At 48.2% G+C, this 17,348-nt stretch overlaps 1 protein-coding gene across 1 annotated transcript in view; it reads left to right on the forward strand.

Annotated features, from left to right (window-relative positions):
- The window catches only part of LOC136950976 (TOX high mobility group box family member 2-like), a gene marked incomplete in the record, with an annotated part of 53,868 nt that overhangs the window by 13,007 nt on the left and 23,513 nt on the right, over window positions 1-17,348 (forward strand). Inside the window, 1 exon segment of the mRNA XM_067245530.1 lies at window positions 8,737-8,796. Coding sequence (XP_067101631.1) covers window positions 8,737-8,796 — 60 coding nt within the window.

Consider the following 17,348-nt stretch of genomic DNA (forward strand, 5'->3'; position numbering starts at 1 on the left):
GGGTTATTGGCTTTGACAAAAAAAGTGCTGCGGAATCAACTCTACCCCCCCCCCCCCCCCCCCCCCCCCCAAAGAAAAAAATTGTTGCCTTATTTCTCGGAGAAGAAGATGTATGGTTTGCGTCGGAAACATCATAATTAGAATCTACCTCATCAAGCTTTCATGCATTCACATTCTGAAGGACGGAAAGGAAAGGACAATGGATAAGAGCACATTTCATTTCATATGTCTTTTATTCCGCTCTCTTGCTGTGCACAAGTGCTTTTCTGAATTATCTCTCCCTATGGCTTCTGGGTTGAATGATAAAAGGGTAATATTGTTGGTGGGCTCCTTTTTTTAATTACAATAGAGATTGTATTGATGTTTCAGACCACATGTCCTAAATCATTTATCAAGTAGAAGAGTGCTAGCAAAGCATTTCTAAGAAACCCATCTGCTTTCAGGGCCAGGAATCGTACGTTATCTAAAGTGAATATTGTATGCAGCTCTATGGAGAGCAGACATACCAATCATCTGAATGAGATACTTGTCAAGAGACTGGAGGGATTAAATATATATCAATATGCACTCCGGGTCGATGGTCTATTGGTTGATTGGAACCATACACGCCACGTTTACGCAGATACAGTGGAATAAACATTACAATAGGGGGATTCTTAAAAATCACATGGCCTTGTACTGTGATGTATAACATCTATGACTGTCAACATATCCAGTGTTGTCTAAAATTCCTCTCTATCCCCATTTACTTTTATTACCAACATTTACAGTTTATTTCCGGTAAAATGTGCCGGAATGAATGACGCAATTGGCTTACAGTTTATTCTATTTTCCGAGGTTCTCGTTGCATATTCTTGTGTCTGTTGTGCTTCACTTTCATGTGTTGCCACAGTACCAAACTGTAGCTGCATTCTGAAAAACCACTTAACATGCTGGGAGGAAACCATGCTTTTTTTTCTTTCCATTGCACTTATCAGGTGCTGAAAGGAGTGTCAAGGTGCACCCCCCCCCCCACACACACACACACACACACTCGCACGCACACAAACTCCCCCCCCCCACTTCCTCCTCCCCGATCTGTATCTACTCATCGGTTCAGTTAAAAGTGGGTTTTGCTGTATTTCCGCCCCCACCCTCCCTTCCCCCTACCCCTAACCTCAGTCAGATCCTGCTTCTTACCTTTCTGCTTCCTGTCAAGGTGGGCAGACACCGACTCCCCCTCCCCCTCCACTTCCGCCTGCATCACGCACAGACTCTTGTTTCTCTGCCTGTGGGGGGGAGGAATGCCGTGAACTTGTTGTGGTGTCAGGTTCAATATGTTGATCAGCACTCACACAGGATTTCACTCCATCATGGACATGGGGAACAGAAACCTCATTTAAGCCATCTGTTTGTCCATAAGTCATATTTTCTGGTACATAAATTATAAATTTGCATGCCTTTATTACTCACTTATACCGCTCGGTTTGCACTCAAATGCCCGGTAAATATCCTTTTCTAGGGAGACTATTGCCTGTACATGTGGGGATAGTGGGCGTTAGTGGATGTCATCAAAAATCTGACATCTAAACTACACTAGCACGCAAGACTGTCATGTTTTCAGTGATTCACTACTTGGAGAGATAATAAGCAGGTGTTCTGATCATTCTATGTCCCCCTCAACCCCCCACCAGCCAGTCCTTTAGCTCAGCTCCCGCCCCAGGCTGCTTCTTGTTTATTGGAGAGTCCAACATGCTGTATCTGTAATGACAGCTACCGTAGGCCCTGCTGAGGCCAAGCGCAGTGTTGACACGACCCTTACTCCGTGTGTGCCTCTCCCCCCACACTGGAAACACAGTACAGCCAGCGTGCTACAGTACTTGTCCATTGTTTGAGCTCTGGGGGTGCTAACATGACTGTCATCCTCCTACCCAGGTTGATGCTCCTGTTGTTGTTGTTGTTGTTCTGTGAGCTCCTTCACTCCTGACATGAGACACGGGGTAAAGGCACCGCGTCTCCTACTGGGATGACAGGTCTTTTCAGGATTCTGTTCGACTCTCTCTCTCTCTCTCTCTCTCTCTCTCTCTCTCTCTCTCTCTCTCTCTCTCTCTCTTTCTCTCTCTCTAGCTTTCTCTCTCTCTTTTCTCTGTCTCTCTCTCTTTCTCTTTTCTCTGTCTCTCTCTCTTTTTCTCTCTGTCTCTCTCTCTCTCTCTGTCTCTCACCATCTCCTTCCTGGATGATTTGGGGGCTTGCATAGTCAATGATGCAGTGAGTGAGAGATGGAGTGGGCTCCGACTGCAACATTTCTGTGTGATATTAATATTGCATGAGCGCTATTCTGTAGCGAGTATCTAAGAGTCTGCCTGTTAAGCCAGTGAGGAAGAAAGGGACCCTCTCTGTTCTGGGGAGCCTACAGAGGTCTTTGTAATGAAAGTTGTCGAGATGTATTTTGGTGCCATAATAAGCAGTTGTTTTGGGGTTTAATAAGTCATGTTTGCATATCCACGTGCTCAGATAGCAGCATATCTATGGTTGTTTTGATAGCGGCGTGGAAGATAGTACATAGTACTGTAATTGTGCTAAGAATGGAACAGTGCCAGCCAACCATCCGAACACGCAAACAAGCAGGCTAACTAGCTCCAGAAATAACTGAAAATATTCCATTATTTCACTGCATACGAATACTAACACGCAACCAGTGTTTAAGGATCATGGAAATAATTTAATTGTACGTTAAAAGTTGTCCTCATGTTGTGGTTATGTTGGTCCATGGACGATGATTAAGAGTGTGAGTCAGCTATGGGTGGTTGAGATTCCCCAGAGTGCTGTTGGGGGTTGTCGGGGGAATGCAGACTTGGTGACAGTAATGAACTGGTTTACTAAATGTTCAGCTTCTCATAATAGACATTTATATAGAAATCAGGCTGATGAAACTCTGGCGATGTGGAAGAACCAGGCGTGCGGAATATTGATCGGAAATACGAGGCGTCTGGTGAACGCAGTCATCTCGATCTTCCTTTCTAACACACTGAAACAGTCCAACCTTGCATGCAATGGTATTTTCAATACATATTACCCTCAAATTGGACAGAAACCGTAGCATTGCTGGCATCGGAGCCAATAACAGTGTCTGCAGCCAGTCCTGACCACTGGGCCTACTCTGCTGGGCCCAACGCCCAAACAAGTGTTCGGTGACCTTACTGCACCATCTGGAATTTAAAGAAGCCTTTTAGCATAGCTCTACTTCGTAATATCATCGCACTCGCCACAAAGGTTATGGATTAAGGCCCATTTTCCGTCAGTCAATGTAACAAACGTGTGAAAAAACATCACAGCCCAAAAAACAGGGTGCTTGGAGTGGAGAGAAGGAGAGAGGGTAGGAAGGGTGAGGGGGGAAGGGGATAAAGGTAAATGAAAGGGAGGGAGGGGGTCTCAACACCTCCCCCCTCCCAGATGTATTAATGTAGTCGGCTTTCTCTGAAATTCAAATGACAAGAAAAAAGGGGTGAGAGAGAAAAGAAGAAAAAGAAAACCTTGCCTTTGGAAAGGAGAGACTGTTCAGAAAAAGACCTGCCATCTATCTATTAGTGCTCTGTAAATATTACATGAGCTCCACATTCACTCACTTGTTAGGCATTACTTCCACTGGATGGATATATTATTTTAGAAACTGTGCCTTGTTTATGGTGAGACATGACCTACTTCCAGGCTGCCCCCTTTCTCCCCCCTCTCTCCACTCTCCCTTCTCGTTCTCTCTCTCTCTCTCTCCCTTTTTTGTCTCTCTTCCTCCCATTCTCTTCCTCAATCGCTCTCCCGACTTCGCTCTCTCTCGTTTGCTCTTTCTCTCTTTTTCTCTTTCCCTCTCCATCTCTTCCTCTCTTGTACACTGCGCAGTCTGTGAAATCTCAACTGGCTGTCCCCGCTGAACAATTACGAGGCAGAGAGACCCAAATGGAGATGTTTGTAGAAAACAACATGTGTATAATTAAGGCTTAATGAGCTCTTGTCAGAGTGGAATGTGCAATTAGATTGGTAATAGAAAATGCTGTGTGAATGCCAGGGACGACTGGAGGAAAAAAAACGGCATGGCTGGGAATGGTGAATGAATGTGGAATTATTATAAGGATCCGACTGATGGAGGGGAATCAGCCGGGGAAATACATTTATATGTAAATCCACGGTGAGGCTAGGAAAGCGGTGGAGGAGAGACGGAGGAGGTCGCGGTACACTGTAAACACATGGAACTCCATAAGGGCTTTGGGGAACCGATTTGTGATGAGGGTGGGGTTTGGACGGCATTCTGACGGACACAGGGGCTTCCTGATGACCCGGAGTAAAGGACGCTGGACTGAGATTCTTTCGCTTTTCCCATCGTTCGAAATCCCCCGACGACTTTCGAAAGTCCAGGTACGCGAAGCGCACAAGTCGTTTACGCTCGTGCTCCGGTCGGAGAGGAAGGCAGGTGTCCCGTCTTCCTGTCTGCCCTTCCTCAGATGTTCTTCGCAGTGACTTTGGGAAATTGCTCTTTGAGCTGGGTCGAAGGAGCACCACACTAAGTAGTGTTTGGCTATTTTGGAATCGCTTGACTCTCTCCTATAAAGAGAGGCTCCTTTGTTGGGCTCCTTGGGGACTGGCCATGAAAGGCCCCCATTGTGCAACTCTATGATATGATGCAGCTTTCAAAGCTTTAATGGAATCCCAGGCTGAAGAGGACCTTCTGTAAACACATGAAAGTCTTGTTACAGTACATGTGCCACGACATCAGATGGCTTCGCTCGCGTTTCATAAAAAAGAAAAGCCTGTACGCTCTTTGAAAAATGAATGTCCCCCTGAAATACATCCAATGGAATTCGGAATGTGAATATTAAGAGGTTTACCTTTACAGTAATAAGATTGACACGTTCCACATGTGCCATGTGCATGGAGAGAAGTGAACGCGGGTGTTTTTCGTCTTTCTCTTTGGCCTGAGCGGTGTTTATTGTCAAGGTGAAGGGGATTGGGGGTTGACTGACTGTGGACGTCGTGTCAGCTTTGTTTTCATTGTGTTCAAGGAGGCACAACGGCATGATTGTGCGACCATCTGTAACTCTACACCTACCCTGGCCTACTCTGAGGTCAAAGGCTGGTGGCGTGGGCTTTTCTTTTAGCTCGTGGAGCGTTTTAAATCGGCTCCACTCTGTTTCCTGAGCGTACCACAGCTAGCCCATCTTTTTTTTGTCTTCTTGTTTTGGGGTACGTTCTTATTTTAAAGCAGAAATGGTGCTGTTTTGGTGTGCCTTTTTAGAATTCCTAATATTATGATGAGGTGTCGTGTGAGAAGTGACCTAGACCCTTGAATAGGCGTCTGTTGATTGACAAGATGGTAAAATGAAACCAGATGAATACCATATCACGACAATGCTTAAGCAATTAAGCTCAGTATATGAGAGCTATAGAAGGGCCTTTTCTCTATATCCACTCAGCTGCATGGTTAAACACAGCCTACTGCTTAATGCTTTATTTCATACAATCTCACATCTCACTCCTGCTTTCTCCTTCCTTCCTTCCTTCCTTCCTTCCTTCCTTCCTTCCTTCCTTCCTTCCTTCCTTCCCTTTCTCTCTCTCTCTCTCTCTCTCTCTCTCTCTCTCTCTCTCTCTCTCTCTCTCTCTCTCTCTCTCTCTCTCTCTCCTTTCTCTCTCTCTCTCTCTCCTTCCCTCTCTCTCCTTCTGTCTCTCTCTCTCTCAGTCTGTCTCTTTGTCAGTAGACACTCTGCCTCTCAGTCTTGAATCAGTTTAGAATCTTTAGCTGCTCCAATTTCTTTTCTTTTCCCTTCAGTTCGGAGAGTGAGGAATAGTCAGACTGAGTTTCAGTGTTGCTGTGTGTCGCAGGTGGTGGAGATGAGGACCATCCCTCCCCCAGTTACATGTATAACTGGCCGAGACGGATGTGTTGGAGCATGTCTGTTGTGTTGTACAAATATGGTGGGTTTGCCTTCACCTTTGGGAGTCGGACTTTGCATAATGTTGTGGGATAGTGCACATGCTCACACATTTGGACAGACCCCCAAGAAGAAATACAAAGACAAAGACAAAGACGGACAGACGTATGCAGGAACACCCCACAAACACACACGCACACATACACCCGCACCAGAGCAAACACACTGGACAACAGAACCCACACAAGGCCATCCGTATCTGCTTCCTTTTCGACAGAACATCTCCCGAATATCGCAGTGCCGAGCCGTCTGGAAGTCTGTGAATGCTTAACTGACCACAGTCCTGACACAGGTATTTTGACTACTGCCTGTTCTCATCTGTGCTCCTGACTGACGCGCCATTAGTCACGGCCGCGTGGAAAGCGAGGTAGGCACATTCTGGAGTGAAGGAGGGGAGCAGAAGGAGAGGGTTAGGTCCTCCTCATTTCTTTTCTCTCTCTCTCTCTCTCCACCCGGTGTGTCTAAATCGAAAACATACGTAGCCGCGGTAACATGTATCCACTGTATGACTGAAAGAATACACCACATGGGCAAGCGGCCATCTTGTTAGCAGAGCCACTCCTATCCCATTACAGAGAACATGTATGCCATCTTATAAGATCCTATTATGGCATGGGAGTGCTCGTTCAGAGCAGGGAACAGCCTGATACTGAGGGTGTTCAGTCAACTCTTGTTCCATAACCTCAATGTTGGTGTGTACTTCCTTCATCAAACTGACAGTGGCTCACACAAACACATGCTATTTATAGTCCTCCCTCTATGTGTTTTGCAGCTCTGCAAACTGAAGTGGTTTGGTGGTGTCAAATGTGTATCAGTTGTTTGAACATGCTCCCCCCCAACCAAGGTTTATCTGTCTCTCATTGTCTCTCGCTCTCTCGTTCTCTCTCTCTCTCTCTCTCTCTCTCTCTCTCTCTCTCTCTCTCTCTCTCGCTCTCTCTCTCTCTCTCTCTCTCTCTCTCTCTCTCTCTCTCTCACTCTCCCTATCTCACGGTATGGGTATGGGTATGATTAATGACCACAAAGTCTGCAACAACAAACCGCTCCTGTCTAACATATCCCTGGTTCTAATTCATCTGATGATTATACCCTGCTAGATTAAGCAGGCGTGCATGGACGGATAGAAACTGGACTAAGAAAAGATGCACAGAAATCCACAGGTTGTCGATTCATTTGAAATGATTTGGAATAATCCAGTCTATAATATATTTCTTTATTTTAGAAGACATTTTCTTATATCCAAATGATCTCTTGTAACAGAACTATAGCTTTTATTATTCATTAAATACCCTAGGCTCCAGTGTGCTCTTGAAGACATACAGGTCTATAAACACAAATATCCATGGCAGGGATTCCACCTCATTTGCCGCCCTGATAAAGAACTAAAAGCACTCATCGCCTCTCCATCTCCACGTTACGGAAGAAATGGATTTCATTTTACTTGCAGTGTGCAAACCAATGATTGTTCCCACATACTAATGGCACCATCAGGGAGAAATCATTATGCTGAAAGCATGACGTCCATAAGGATGTGATGAGAAGTAGGCTAACAAATAGACTAATTCTAGTGATTGTCCATTATTTCCCTCCCTAGTGTTGTTGAGATAGTTCTTCTGACAGTGAGTATGTTATCTGCGTGGAGTCGTACAGCTCCAACTAAAGAACAAGAGCATTCCTCTGGTGTGCTGTCATATAAAACATACTTTACAAAAAATTGACTATGTGAGAAACAGTCAAACTCTGACCGTAAATGGCAACAGTAGGAAGTATGTCATGACCCGCCCCTCCAGCAGTGAGTCCTGACTGTAACTGTATTAGAAATCAATATACCAGCCCTATTGGCCGATTCCCCACGCGTCTCGCTTCCTAAACGAGTGCAAGCCAGTGGCACACGGACGGAGAGACTGGGAGCGTGTGGCGCTCCAAGCTGCGGCCCCTGGCTCTGACCCCAGTGTTAATCACAGCTACCACAAGAACAACCACCGCTAGTGCCACAGGCGCTGCTGCTGTGTTGCTGACACCGTGCCCACACCCCTCCCCGCCTCCCGTTTCCCCCCTTCCCCCCTCCCTTCCTAGTTAGGGCCCGTGTCGCTCCCCCCCCCCCCTCTCACGAAATCACCGTCCCTCGCTTTCTACCCCCTCTACTCCCTCCCCCTCTTCTCACCTCTCGTTGCCCCCCATTAGCTCAGGGGCGCACTTCTGCCCAAACCACCCCCCCCCCATCCAGTCGTGAGCCTGAGGGCTGTCCTGGTGTCTCTGAGGTTTCCTCTGGCTGGGTGTGGAAGTGCTGAAGGCTGTTCTGCCCTATTGGTCTCCGTATGGCTGGCTTGCTGGCTGGAATGTTGGCAGGCAGGCAGGCAGGCAGGCAGGCTGCAGGTTTGGCAGGCTGGTTGGCTGACCCGTGCTCATGTTGTTTTGTCTGCTGTGATTATCACTCCGGCATGTCCATCCTCTTTATCACCTCTCGTGACTCGCGGGGCAGACAACACACACACTCACACACACACACCCCCACACACACACACACACCCCCCCACACACACACACACAGACATACAGACACACTGGGGCTGCGGGCAAGTCAGGGAGTGTGAGTTACACCAGTATGATGGCGTCTAATTATACAGCTCTTTAATGAACTGTAATTACTGACATCCAGGAGAGTGGCGGAGGTCTGAGGAAGGGGACAGGGGGGAACACTGGGACCGCCTCAGTGCACGCTGCTGACTAATTACATTACCTTCTCTCTCCCTCCTTCCCCCGTACCCCTTCCCCTCTCCAGTTTGATGGTGACAACATGTACATGAATGAAAACAACCAGGAGTTCCTCTCCCCAAACCAGGTGAGTCTCTCTCGCTCCAGACACTGCACTCTCTGCAATCTCCCTCTCTGTTGTCTATAGGACGACAGGATTCCGCTTCGACAGGCAGCCAGGGCGCCTGTCACAGCAGGCCGCACTTCCGTGCTCTCCGACGCGGGTGTCCTCTCATCGCGGATCACCTGTGAGATGCGGCTCGAAAAGTCAGGGAGCTAGCGAGTCAGTTAGCCTCACGCTCACAGTGTCAGATGGGTGTGATGTCACGCCCCCCCCCCCCCCCCCCCCTAAAAGACTTAACGTGACGTCTCAAATGGGATTGATTTCGAATGGAGTTGCGCGCGAGCCCGGGTGTGCTGGAGGACCGACGTGCAGCGGTAAAGGACGGAGCGCTACAGCTGGCCTGGGTCTCAGCACATGGGCTGCCATATGGCTCTGTTTAAGCTTGGGGGGGGGGGGGGGGATTTGTTGAGTTTCAGTGAGGAAAAAGCGTTCATCCTTGTCAATCGCAATTACGAGAGCAGACCCGACGCTGCAGCTTCCTATCGGTATCGTTGTTTACCGTTCCACCGTTTTTGAGTTTTTGGCGGAAACAGTAGCGTCGGATTGTGAACCGGACAGAGAGACAGAGCGAGCGAACGGGAGTGGAAGCGAGGGAGCGAAGGAGAGAGAGACGGAGGGAGGCGGACGAGGACTCTGCTTTGCTGTGTTCCACTTTGTGTACTCAGAGATCTCCTCCCGTTTGACATGTGCCTTCCTCTGTTCTCCGCTTGACCAAGTTCGGCCTCTTGTTCTGTCTGACAGCTACGCTCAGGGGGTGCTGCCTAAAGGGGGAGCGTGTGTGTGTGTGTGTGTGTGGGGGGGGGGGGGGTGGTACAGACCTAAAACAGGATAGAAACAAGAGGGGTGCAATCTCGTCTATCTCCACGGTACGTTGGTAATTATCTCTCCCACATCGCATATATCTCCCTTTCCCACTTTCGGCAGCTTGACATTTAATTTTTCAAAACTTCTTTTTTGGGGAGCTTTTCACTTTACCTCAAAGTGCATTGAAATGCATTTGGGTCAGTGGTTCCGCCTCCAAACTATGTGAAAAGTGTCGGTGTCAGCGTTTGGCTGCCTCTCTGCGCTTCATCCCACCCGTGGATGCTGGTTCATCAAGACTACCTGTGGAGGTGGTGGTTAGATCTGGACGTCTCGATGAGTCACGAGGAACTAGGTCAGATGGTCCACTGTTCTGAGGCGTAGGGTCCTGATCCCAGTTAGCTCTCTGTCACACACACACATCCACACACACACACACACACAACATATACAGAAGCACATACTCGCTCAAGGCTACCTCTCCTTTATATTTCTCATTAGAGGCTTCTCTCTATGTCATTGGGTTACCGGCCCTTCTGCCTGCAGCAGACAGAGTTGCTAGTGATTAGAGGACAAGATCAGACTCTGGCCGTCGTCTCAACGAGAACTTTGTCTGCCCCCGGGGATCACCGTGGCAACACTGTATACACACAAGAATGGGCATTGAGCCCTGAGCTGCAGTGTCTCCTGTATGGATCGATGTGGCTAGTTGTGACCCTGGATGAATTCAGCTAGCTGTAAGAGAGCCTTGATACAAGTTACCCTATAAAAGCAGCTCTGTAGCTGCAGGAACTCAGGGGGTCCAAATAGTTATCCTGAGAACTAGAGCTAAAGGCTCCCTCGTACAGAATATCAGAACCGTTTGGTCAAGGGAGATCATATATTTTGTAGATGTTGTCTAGCTACAGTGTACAGTAGTTTCGGGATAAGAAAAACTTGACTAACTCAACATTCGTTCATTGATATGTTCCTCTGTGAGTTAAGATAAAAAATACAGTTTGTCCTTTTGCAAAAAATACAGTTTGTCCTGAATACTGCATGCCAGAAAGAGAAAAAGATGGAGAGAGAGAGAGAGACTATACCAGGAATAATTCACCTAATGGAAGAACTGCTTGGATATTCAGCTGAAGTAGGAGCGCCGATTATGATCTCGCAATTAGCGTAACAAGGTTTTATTGATTGGCCCCATTGTGGCGTCTCGGCTGCCAGGCGTGTTCCTGTGGTCTGACGCTCCGAGTGAGTGTAGGCTACTGTACCACCGCCAGACCTCTACTGGGCATCTCTCCTACTGCTGCTTCTACCTGCAGATGCTGGCGCCCGGCACCAAACGCCACGGTTCTGCCAGGCGGTGGGTCCGTTTAAAGCCTGATGATAAAGTGAAGTGCATTCCTATTTTCTGTTCGCCGTCTTTTTAATTCAAACTCCACCTTCGATTCATTGAATCGATCTACAAAGAGAAGCCCCTGGCACGAGTCATTTGAAACATTTGACAACGATATATGTACCAGCCTCATGCTTGGTTGCTTTTCATGCTTTTGTGTGCAGTTTAGCACCAACTAGCCCATGCTAGCGTTCGTGGAGTTTGTGTTTGAGTGCAAATCACAGAGGTGTGATGGCTCGGCTGAGAGAGGCACCCAGCTTTCAAAGAGTTGTGAAAAGCAGATCTGTTGAACTGAGGTTAAGCCACAATAATGTAAATAAGATGCGCTTCATCTCGTAATAAGCCTGCAGCACACAGGCTTCGGCCGGTGTCTTGATATTTCATTTTACCCTTCAGATTGTCCCACCAGGGCTTACTGCGCATGTACACATTAATATTGCATCGTTTTTGTGATGGATTTCTTCATGTAAGGAAGTGTTTTGCTTATTTCTGTTCATTCTCAGGGTTAGGGTTTGGATTAGGGCTAGGATTAGGGCTAGGATTAGGGCTAGGATTAGGACTAGGGTTAATTGGAGCTATAATTGTGCGCTACAGTCGGAGAATCTGACAAGGTTAGGACAAATCAACAGAACACCAGCTCTCCAGCACTCACACTCTCCACATGTTTCTAATAGGACATTGTATGACTCGTTTTTTTCTGTAAGGGGTGTCAAATTCCTGACATATCTATCACCTCATCCCTGTAGATGCAACCCAGAGGTGCTCCGCTTGCCTCCCCAGATCAGATGAGTAACTCTCTCCTTGGCCCCGACCCAATCTCAGCCGGTCTGTCTTGCCTCGGAGAGGCTGATTGGTGAAGTTCAGCCGTGTGTGACTGACAGGAAGCCCGGTGATTGGGGTAGACAGTATCATCGGATCGTTGCGCTGATTAAAGCCTCTCTGCGGCATTTCGTAAACTCCCACCGCTCGGGGTCCCGACGCTCGCTGGCCCGACCCTGCTGGTCTGAATTACACACTGCCGCGTTAGTTTGATTTACAGCTTCCTCCTGCTGTTTAGATTGGAGCAGGGGCAGAGAGTGGCAGGCTCAACCACTCCCCCCCAGCACCCCCCCCCCCCCCCACCACCAACTCCCACCTCCCTCTCTCCATCTTTTGTGAAAATGAAAACAAAGAGCGGCCTGCCAAAATATTTCTATAGCCGTTCGCTGACGAAGCAGGGGCTGGAGACAAAGTGAAAAGATGTGCAGGCATATTTGTTGCTGCAGCAGAAAGCTTGCTCCCCATGGCCTTTTTACAGTCATTTGAAATCTCTCTCTCTCTCCTTCTCTTTTTCCCACTCCCTTGCCCAATAACAGCTTTCTGTTTGAAATACTTTCCTGACATGGCACTGGCAAAACAAAAAATGCACAGCTGTATATTTGTGCAAGGACCTTGCCTTGCCAAGCTGTCGGTCACCCTGTTGCCGTAGGTGATCAAATGAATCTAATGGCTGTCCTAATGGGTTTTTGTAGGCCTTCCACTCCAACAGCTCTCACTTGGAGAAACTAAACAAGCACTCACAGAGTCTGCAGGTCAGATCCCCAGCACACAGCACACATGTGAGATTTAGAAACTGTAATTCTATTCACTCTATTTACCTTTTCTCCCATCAAAGGTTTTCAAAGGAGTGTTTCGATCATACGATTTTACCTCAGGACACTGAATCAGCCCTTGAGAGGGCTGCCTTTTTTAGCAGCCTCTTATACTGAAGTGTGTGGAGACATGGGGATTTGATTCGGTTGATCCCCCCTTTCCGGAATTTTCCGGTGTGTGTTTTACTGTAGCATGTGTTTTCGTGGAGCAACGCTCGTGAGGAGATTGGAGAAGCCATCTCGGTGGGACTGTGTGGTGAAGGGTTCTGTTGTGGCCCGGAGAGAAGGCCCCAGAAGCCCTGGCCAGGGATGAAGTGGCTCATTCACTGTGGGGGACCGTGCATCCTTGCCCCCCTCCTCCCCCTCAGGAACAATGGCACCAGGGGGCAGGAGGGGCCACACGCTGGCCACCAGTCCTTACCAGCTGTGCCAGTCACCGATTCACAGCCTCATTGACTCGGTCGTAGGGTAGGGACGTTAGAGACATGCTCACTGTAACCTAATTGTCCCATTAAAACACACAATGGCACGAAAGTGCACAAAAAAAAAAAGCACACGCTGGCATCACCAGTGCATGCACCCATGTGTGATGGCACACACACACACACACACAATAACTCCTAACACACACACAGGCACACACACTCTCCCCACCGACATGCTAGTGACAGGATCCCAACCCTTTCCAGTACAATAAGAGCTTGTTCGGATGTGTCCGTCCCATCACAGCCCTTCTTTTACTGTGTGGATCACACAAGATCCCACCACCCTCTCATTGGGCCGTTTCCACAATTGTCTTGTCCAGTCCAGACACGGGTTGCTCTCTTCTCTTCTTTTGTTGTTGAAACAAAACGACTTTTGCATTCCAACACTGTGGCGCCATTGTCTCACATCAACAAATCGCTAAAGTAACAATGAGTGTAGGATAGTGGTGCTGACTAATGATGGTGGATTGTGATTCCGGGGTGATGCGGCTCTTGTGCTCCGTTCTGCCTGTCTGGTGTGCGATGATGGTGGTGGATGGAGCTCATGTGGAGACCTCCTGTTCAACTGAACAGACAAACCTCCAATGGATAAAGTTACACAGAATAGGTTTCTTCTTCTAGGGTTTGATGGCTGCTCTCTATAGGAAGAGACAGAGGAGACTGTAGGAGTAATACATCTGACAGGGCAATGCTGGGATCCTTGATTCCCCCTGTCAGGCAATAAGTTTGATTATGGTTCTCATTTGAAATGTTGAATTTTCATTTCCCCCCCAATCACCCGCGACCTTCCTCCCTCCTCCCCTTCCGCCCGAGCCCTCATTCCTTCTATCCATCCCTCCCCCTCCATCCCTCCTTCTCTCTCGGTCCACCTCGGTGGTGGCAGAGTGTCGTGCCACAGTTCTTCAGAGTGGCGACGGGGAACCCACTGTAGCCTTCTCTGCTGGCCCGTTGTCTCGTTGCATCAGCAAAGAGGATGACTGACTTGAGTCCCCTCGCACCGCCGAGCGCTCACTGCGTCTCCACAGCACCCTTCCTACGGCGGGGGGGGGGGGGGGTCGCTTCCTTTCGCTTGCATCATCCCACTCCCGGCTAGACGTGAACGCGTGCCTATTAAACACGCCATCTATTCACATGCTACGAGCTAGCATCTGTTGTTGTTTACCCCCCTCCCCCCACCCCAAACATATATAAACAGGATACAGTCTACAAAATGTTCCCAGTTTCCCATCCATGTTAATGGAGCTCTGTTGTCTGCTGCTGCAGTCAGTGTCTGTGGGAATCGTTTCAACTCCGTTTCGGTTCCACCTCAGTGTGCACCGATAATGACCTGTGAGGGACTGCCTCCCCGCTCTCAGAGCCTGCTGACATGAGAGAGAATGAGGGAGAGAATAAACGAGGAGAGAACAGAGAAAGGGAGAGAGAGAGCGAGAGAGAACAGAGACTTATGTTTATTATTTGATAAACCCCTGTGTAACCCCTACATGTTTTGCAAAAGCTTTGGCTCCATTCAACTCTGTGGAATGCCACTTCAGATTAGCCACTGCCGCAAAAGGGCCGCCCTATCTCTGCGAAATGCATTAGTACACCACTCAGAGCCCATACAGCCCAGGGTTAAACACAAATTATATCATTTCTGTCATCCAATCAAATAAGGGTGACCCCGTGACCTGCGAGATGAGTCAAACCCGTAATGAAATATGACATTGCACAAAAGCCTTGATTCTAATCTGGGCTGACATGCGATCAAATGAAGTTGACCCGCTGACCTTGGGAAGGAGCAAGATGACGAGAGAAATGGGGAGGAGGAGAAGGAGAACAGACGACGACACAGAGGAGAAGGGACAGAGACTGATTTCCAATTAGGAAGTAGTTTTAGTCAAAGCCGGCTCGGTAATCAACAAGCCTCTGTAACTAAACTGGACCAAACCATGTCGACCCTCAGAGGATGTAGACACATTTGGATTGTGTTCCTAAATCGACCTCGTCCATCTAACTTCCCATTCATTCCTCTCGCATTTTTGCGTTCATTTGTTTCTCGGTCCCTTTTCTTTCGTCTTTCTTTGTTGTTCCGTAAACCGCACTCCTCGATGTCGTTTCGAAACGATTGCGCCACAGTACTTGATGTAACGTGACATCACAAACAGCGTTGTAAGGCTTTGTAATGTACTTGGTCTCATCGACGGTGCCCAGGACATTGGGTTTGGGCTGGAACTGTGCCTGGCCTCTCTCTCCCATTCACTGAGACAAAACCTAGAACATTTGTGGTTTCAGATTCCACACATTTCCAAATAGTAACAGAGTGACGGATAAATAATGCAGCTCTTTGCTCTGTTTGGAAGGAAGGGATGAGAGGGGCTGGGGGTTAGGGGGTGGGGGTGAGGTAGGGGGTGTAGGGTGGCAGGAACATGATCCCGCCCCCCCTGTCTGTCATCTTAGAAAGGTCTTTGTGGTGCGTTGATATCCCCGACATGATATTGTAGCAGAGATGATGGCTTTAATTAATTATTATGAATTCCGCCCGTATTAGGAGCGATACCAGAGCTGGGACTCATTAGATCGGATGGACTCACAACATTTAGAGCCTGAATGTAGGGTCTAACATCCTCAGGAATAAAGGTGTGGCTCATTTCATAAAGACAGGAGGGGAGCCACTTGATGACCTTCATTTTGGCTCATCGGGCCATCAGATCAAATCAAATCTAAATGTATTTGTATAGCCCTTTTTACATGCAAGCATATCACAGAGGGCTTCACATACGCCCATAGAACTGCCCCTCAACCAACCTAAACCCTCAAGGAAGACAAGGAAAAAGTCCCAGAAAAACTCATTAGAGGAGAAAAAATGCAAGAAACCTTGGGAGGAGCAATTCAATGAGGGATCCCCTCCTCCAGAGACCAGATCACAGTGGAGAACATGCAGGGAAAGGGTCTGCGGACAGTTGGCTGTATATCTGGATCCCCTGGTTAACTCTGAGCATGTCCTCTTCCTACGGGGAACACAAGGGAGAGAAGGAAAACAGATCGAGGTGCCCCAATTCCCCCCCCCCTCCCCCCCCCCCCAGATAACCCTCTCTTCTCTTGAGTTCGCCAGCGTGTGGCAGAAGAAGATAACTCTGTTTTGGGGGGCCGAGGCGAGGAGGGCGGTGGGTGAAGGGGGTCGAGGGTGGGGGTGGTGGGAGTAAAAGGGGGGTGGTGGGGTGGGGTGGGGTGTAAGCATAAATCACACTGTGACAAAGCTCTCCGCCAGGCAGATAAGTGCACATTAGTGGTTAGGCTGATCTGTCATCGTCTTCCTCGCCCCTGCCGGGCCCCGCCCTGCGCTGACGTGGAAAACGTCTCCGGCCCCTTCCGTGGCACAGCGTGTTCAGTGTGGAGGGGACCTCCTTGTGGACAAACTGAGGGCTCAGTCCAGGAGAACGTGGACAGCTTTTAGTTTGTCGTGGGATTATCAGTTGAACCATTCAGCCCTGTAAATGATTGATCCACATACAAACGGAGTTTTCTCTTCTTATTTAGCAGTGTTGTGCTTATAAAAGAAGGAATTCACATGCAGGGCCAAGGACGTTTTAATTACATGAATAGTTTAACAACATAACCATACCATTAACTGGAATTAGCAGGTCTTGAGTGCCCTTGAATGCAACAAAGAGGGCTTCTGGATTTAATTATGCTGGCTATTTGTGATTGGAGTCTTTCTGTCTAATCTCAGCATGAACGCCACGATATACCAAACAGAGGGCTACAGTATTCAGTAAACCCACGGACGAAAAGGAAAAAAGATTCTCTTCATTTGGTAGTCAGATTAATATAGAGCACAGATGGTCAGATGTCCGATTAACAACGGCCTAACAATACCTCCATCCCAGCCCAGCATCAGAGCATGTGACAAATATCTACGGTCATATAATATATCCTACATTGCAGACCACAAAGCAAAATCAGTGTTAGGTCGAAATGATCTGCGATTGGGAAGGCCTTGAATTCAAAGGAACAAATGTTGTGATAAACCCAATTAGACGGGCCTACTGTGGCAGCACAGAGCACAGTTAGCTCCGTGCCAGCACAGATAACCTGGAAAGCTTCCCAGTCAACACTATATTCCCTCCCCGTCCATCCCCACACCAACTGTCTGTTCATCTGTTTCTCTTAAATGAAAGGTGTGTTCTCATGTGCGCTTGGTCTCTGAAGACGCGCTCTTAATTAAAACGGCGCCGAATG

This window comes from Osmerus mordax, chromosome 1 (genome assembly GCF_038355195.1).
Source record: "Osmerus mordax isolate fOsmMor3 chromosome 1, fOsmMor3.pri, whole genome shotgun sequence".
Lineage (NCBI taxonomy): Eukaryota > Metazoa > Chordata > Actinopteri > Osmeriformes > Osmeridae > Osmerus > Osmerus mordax.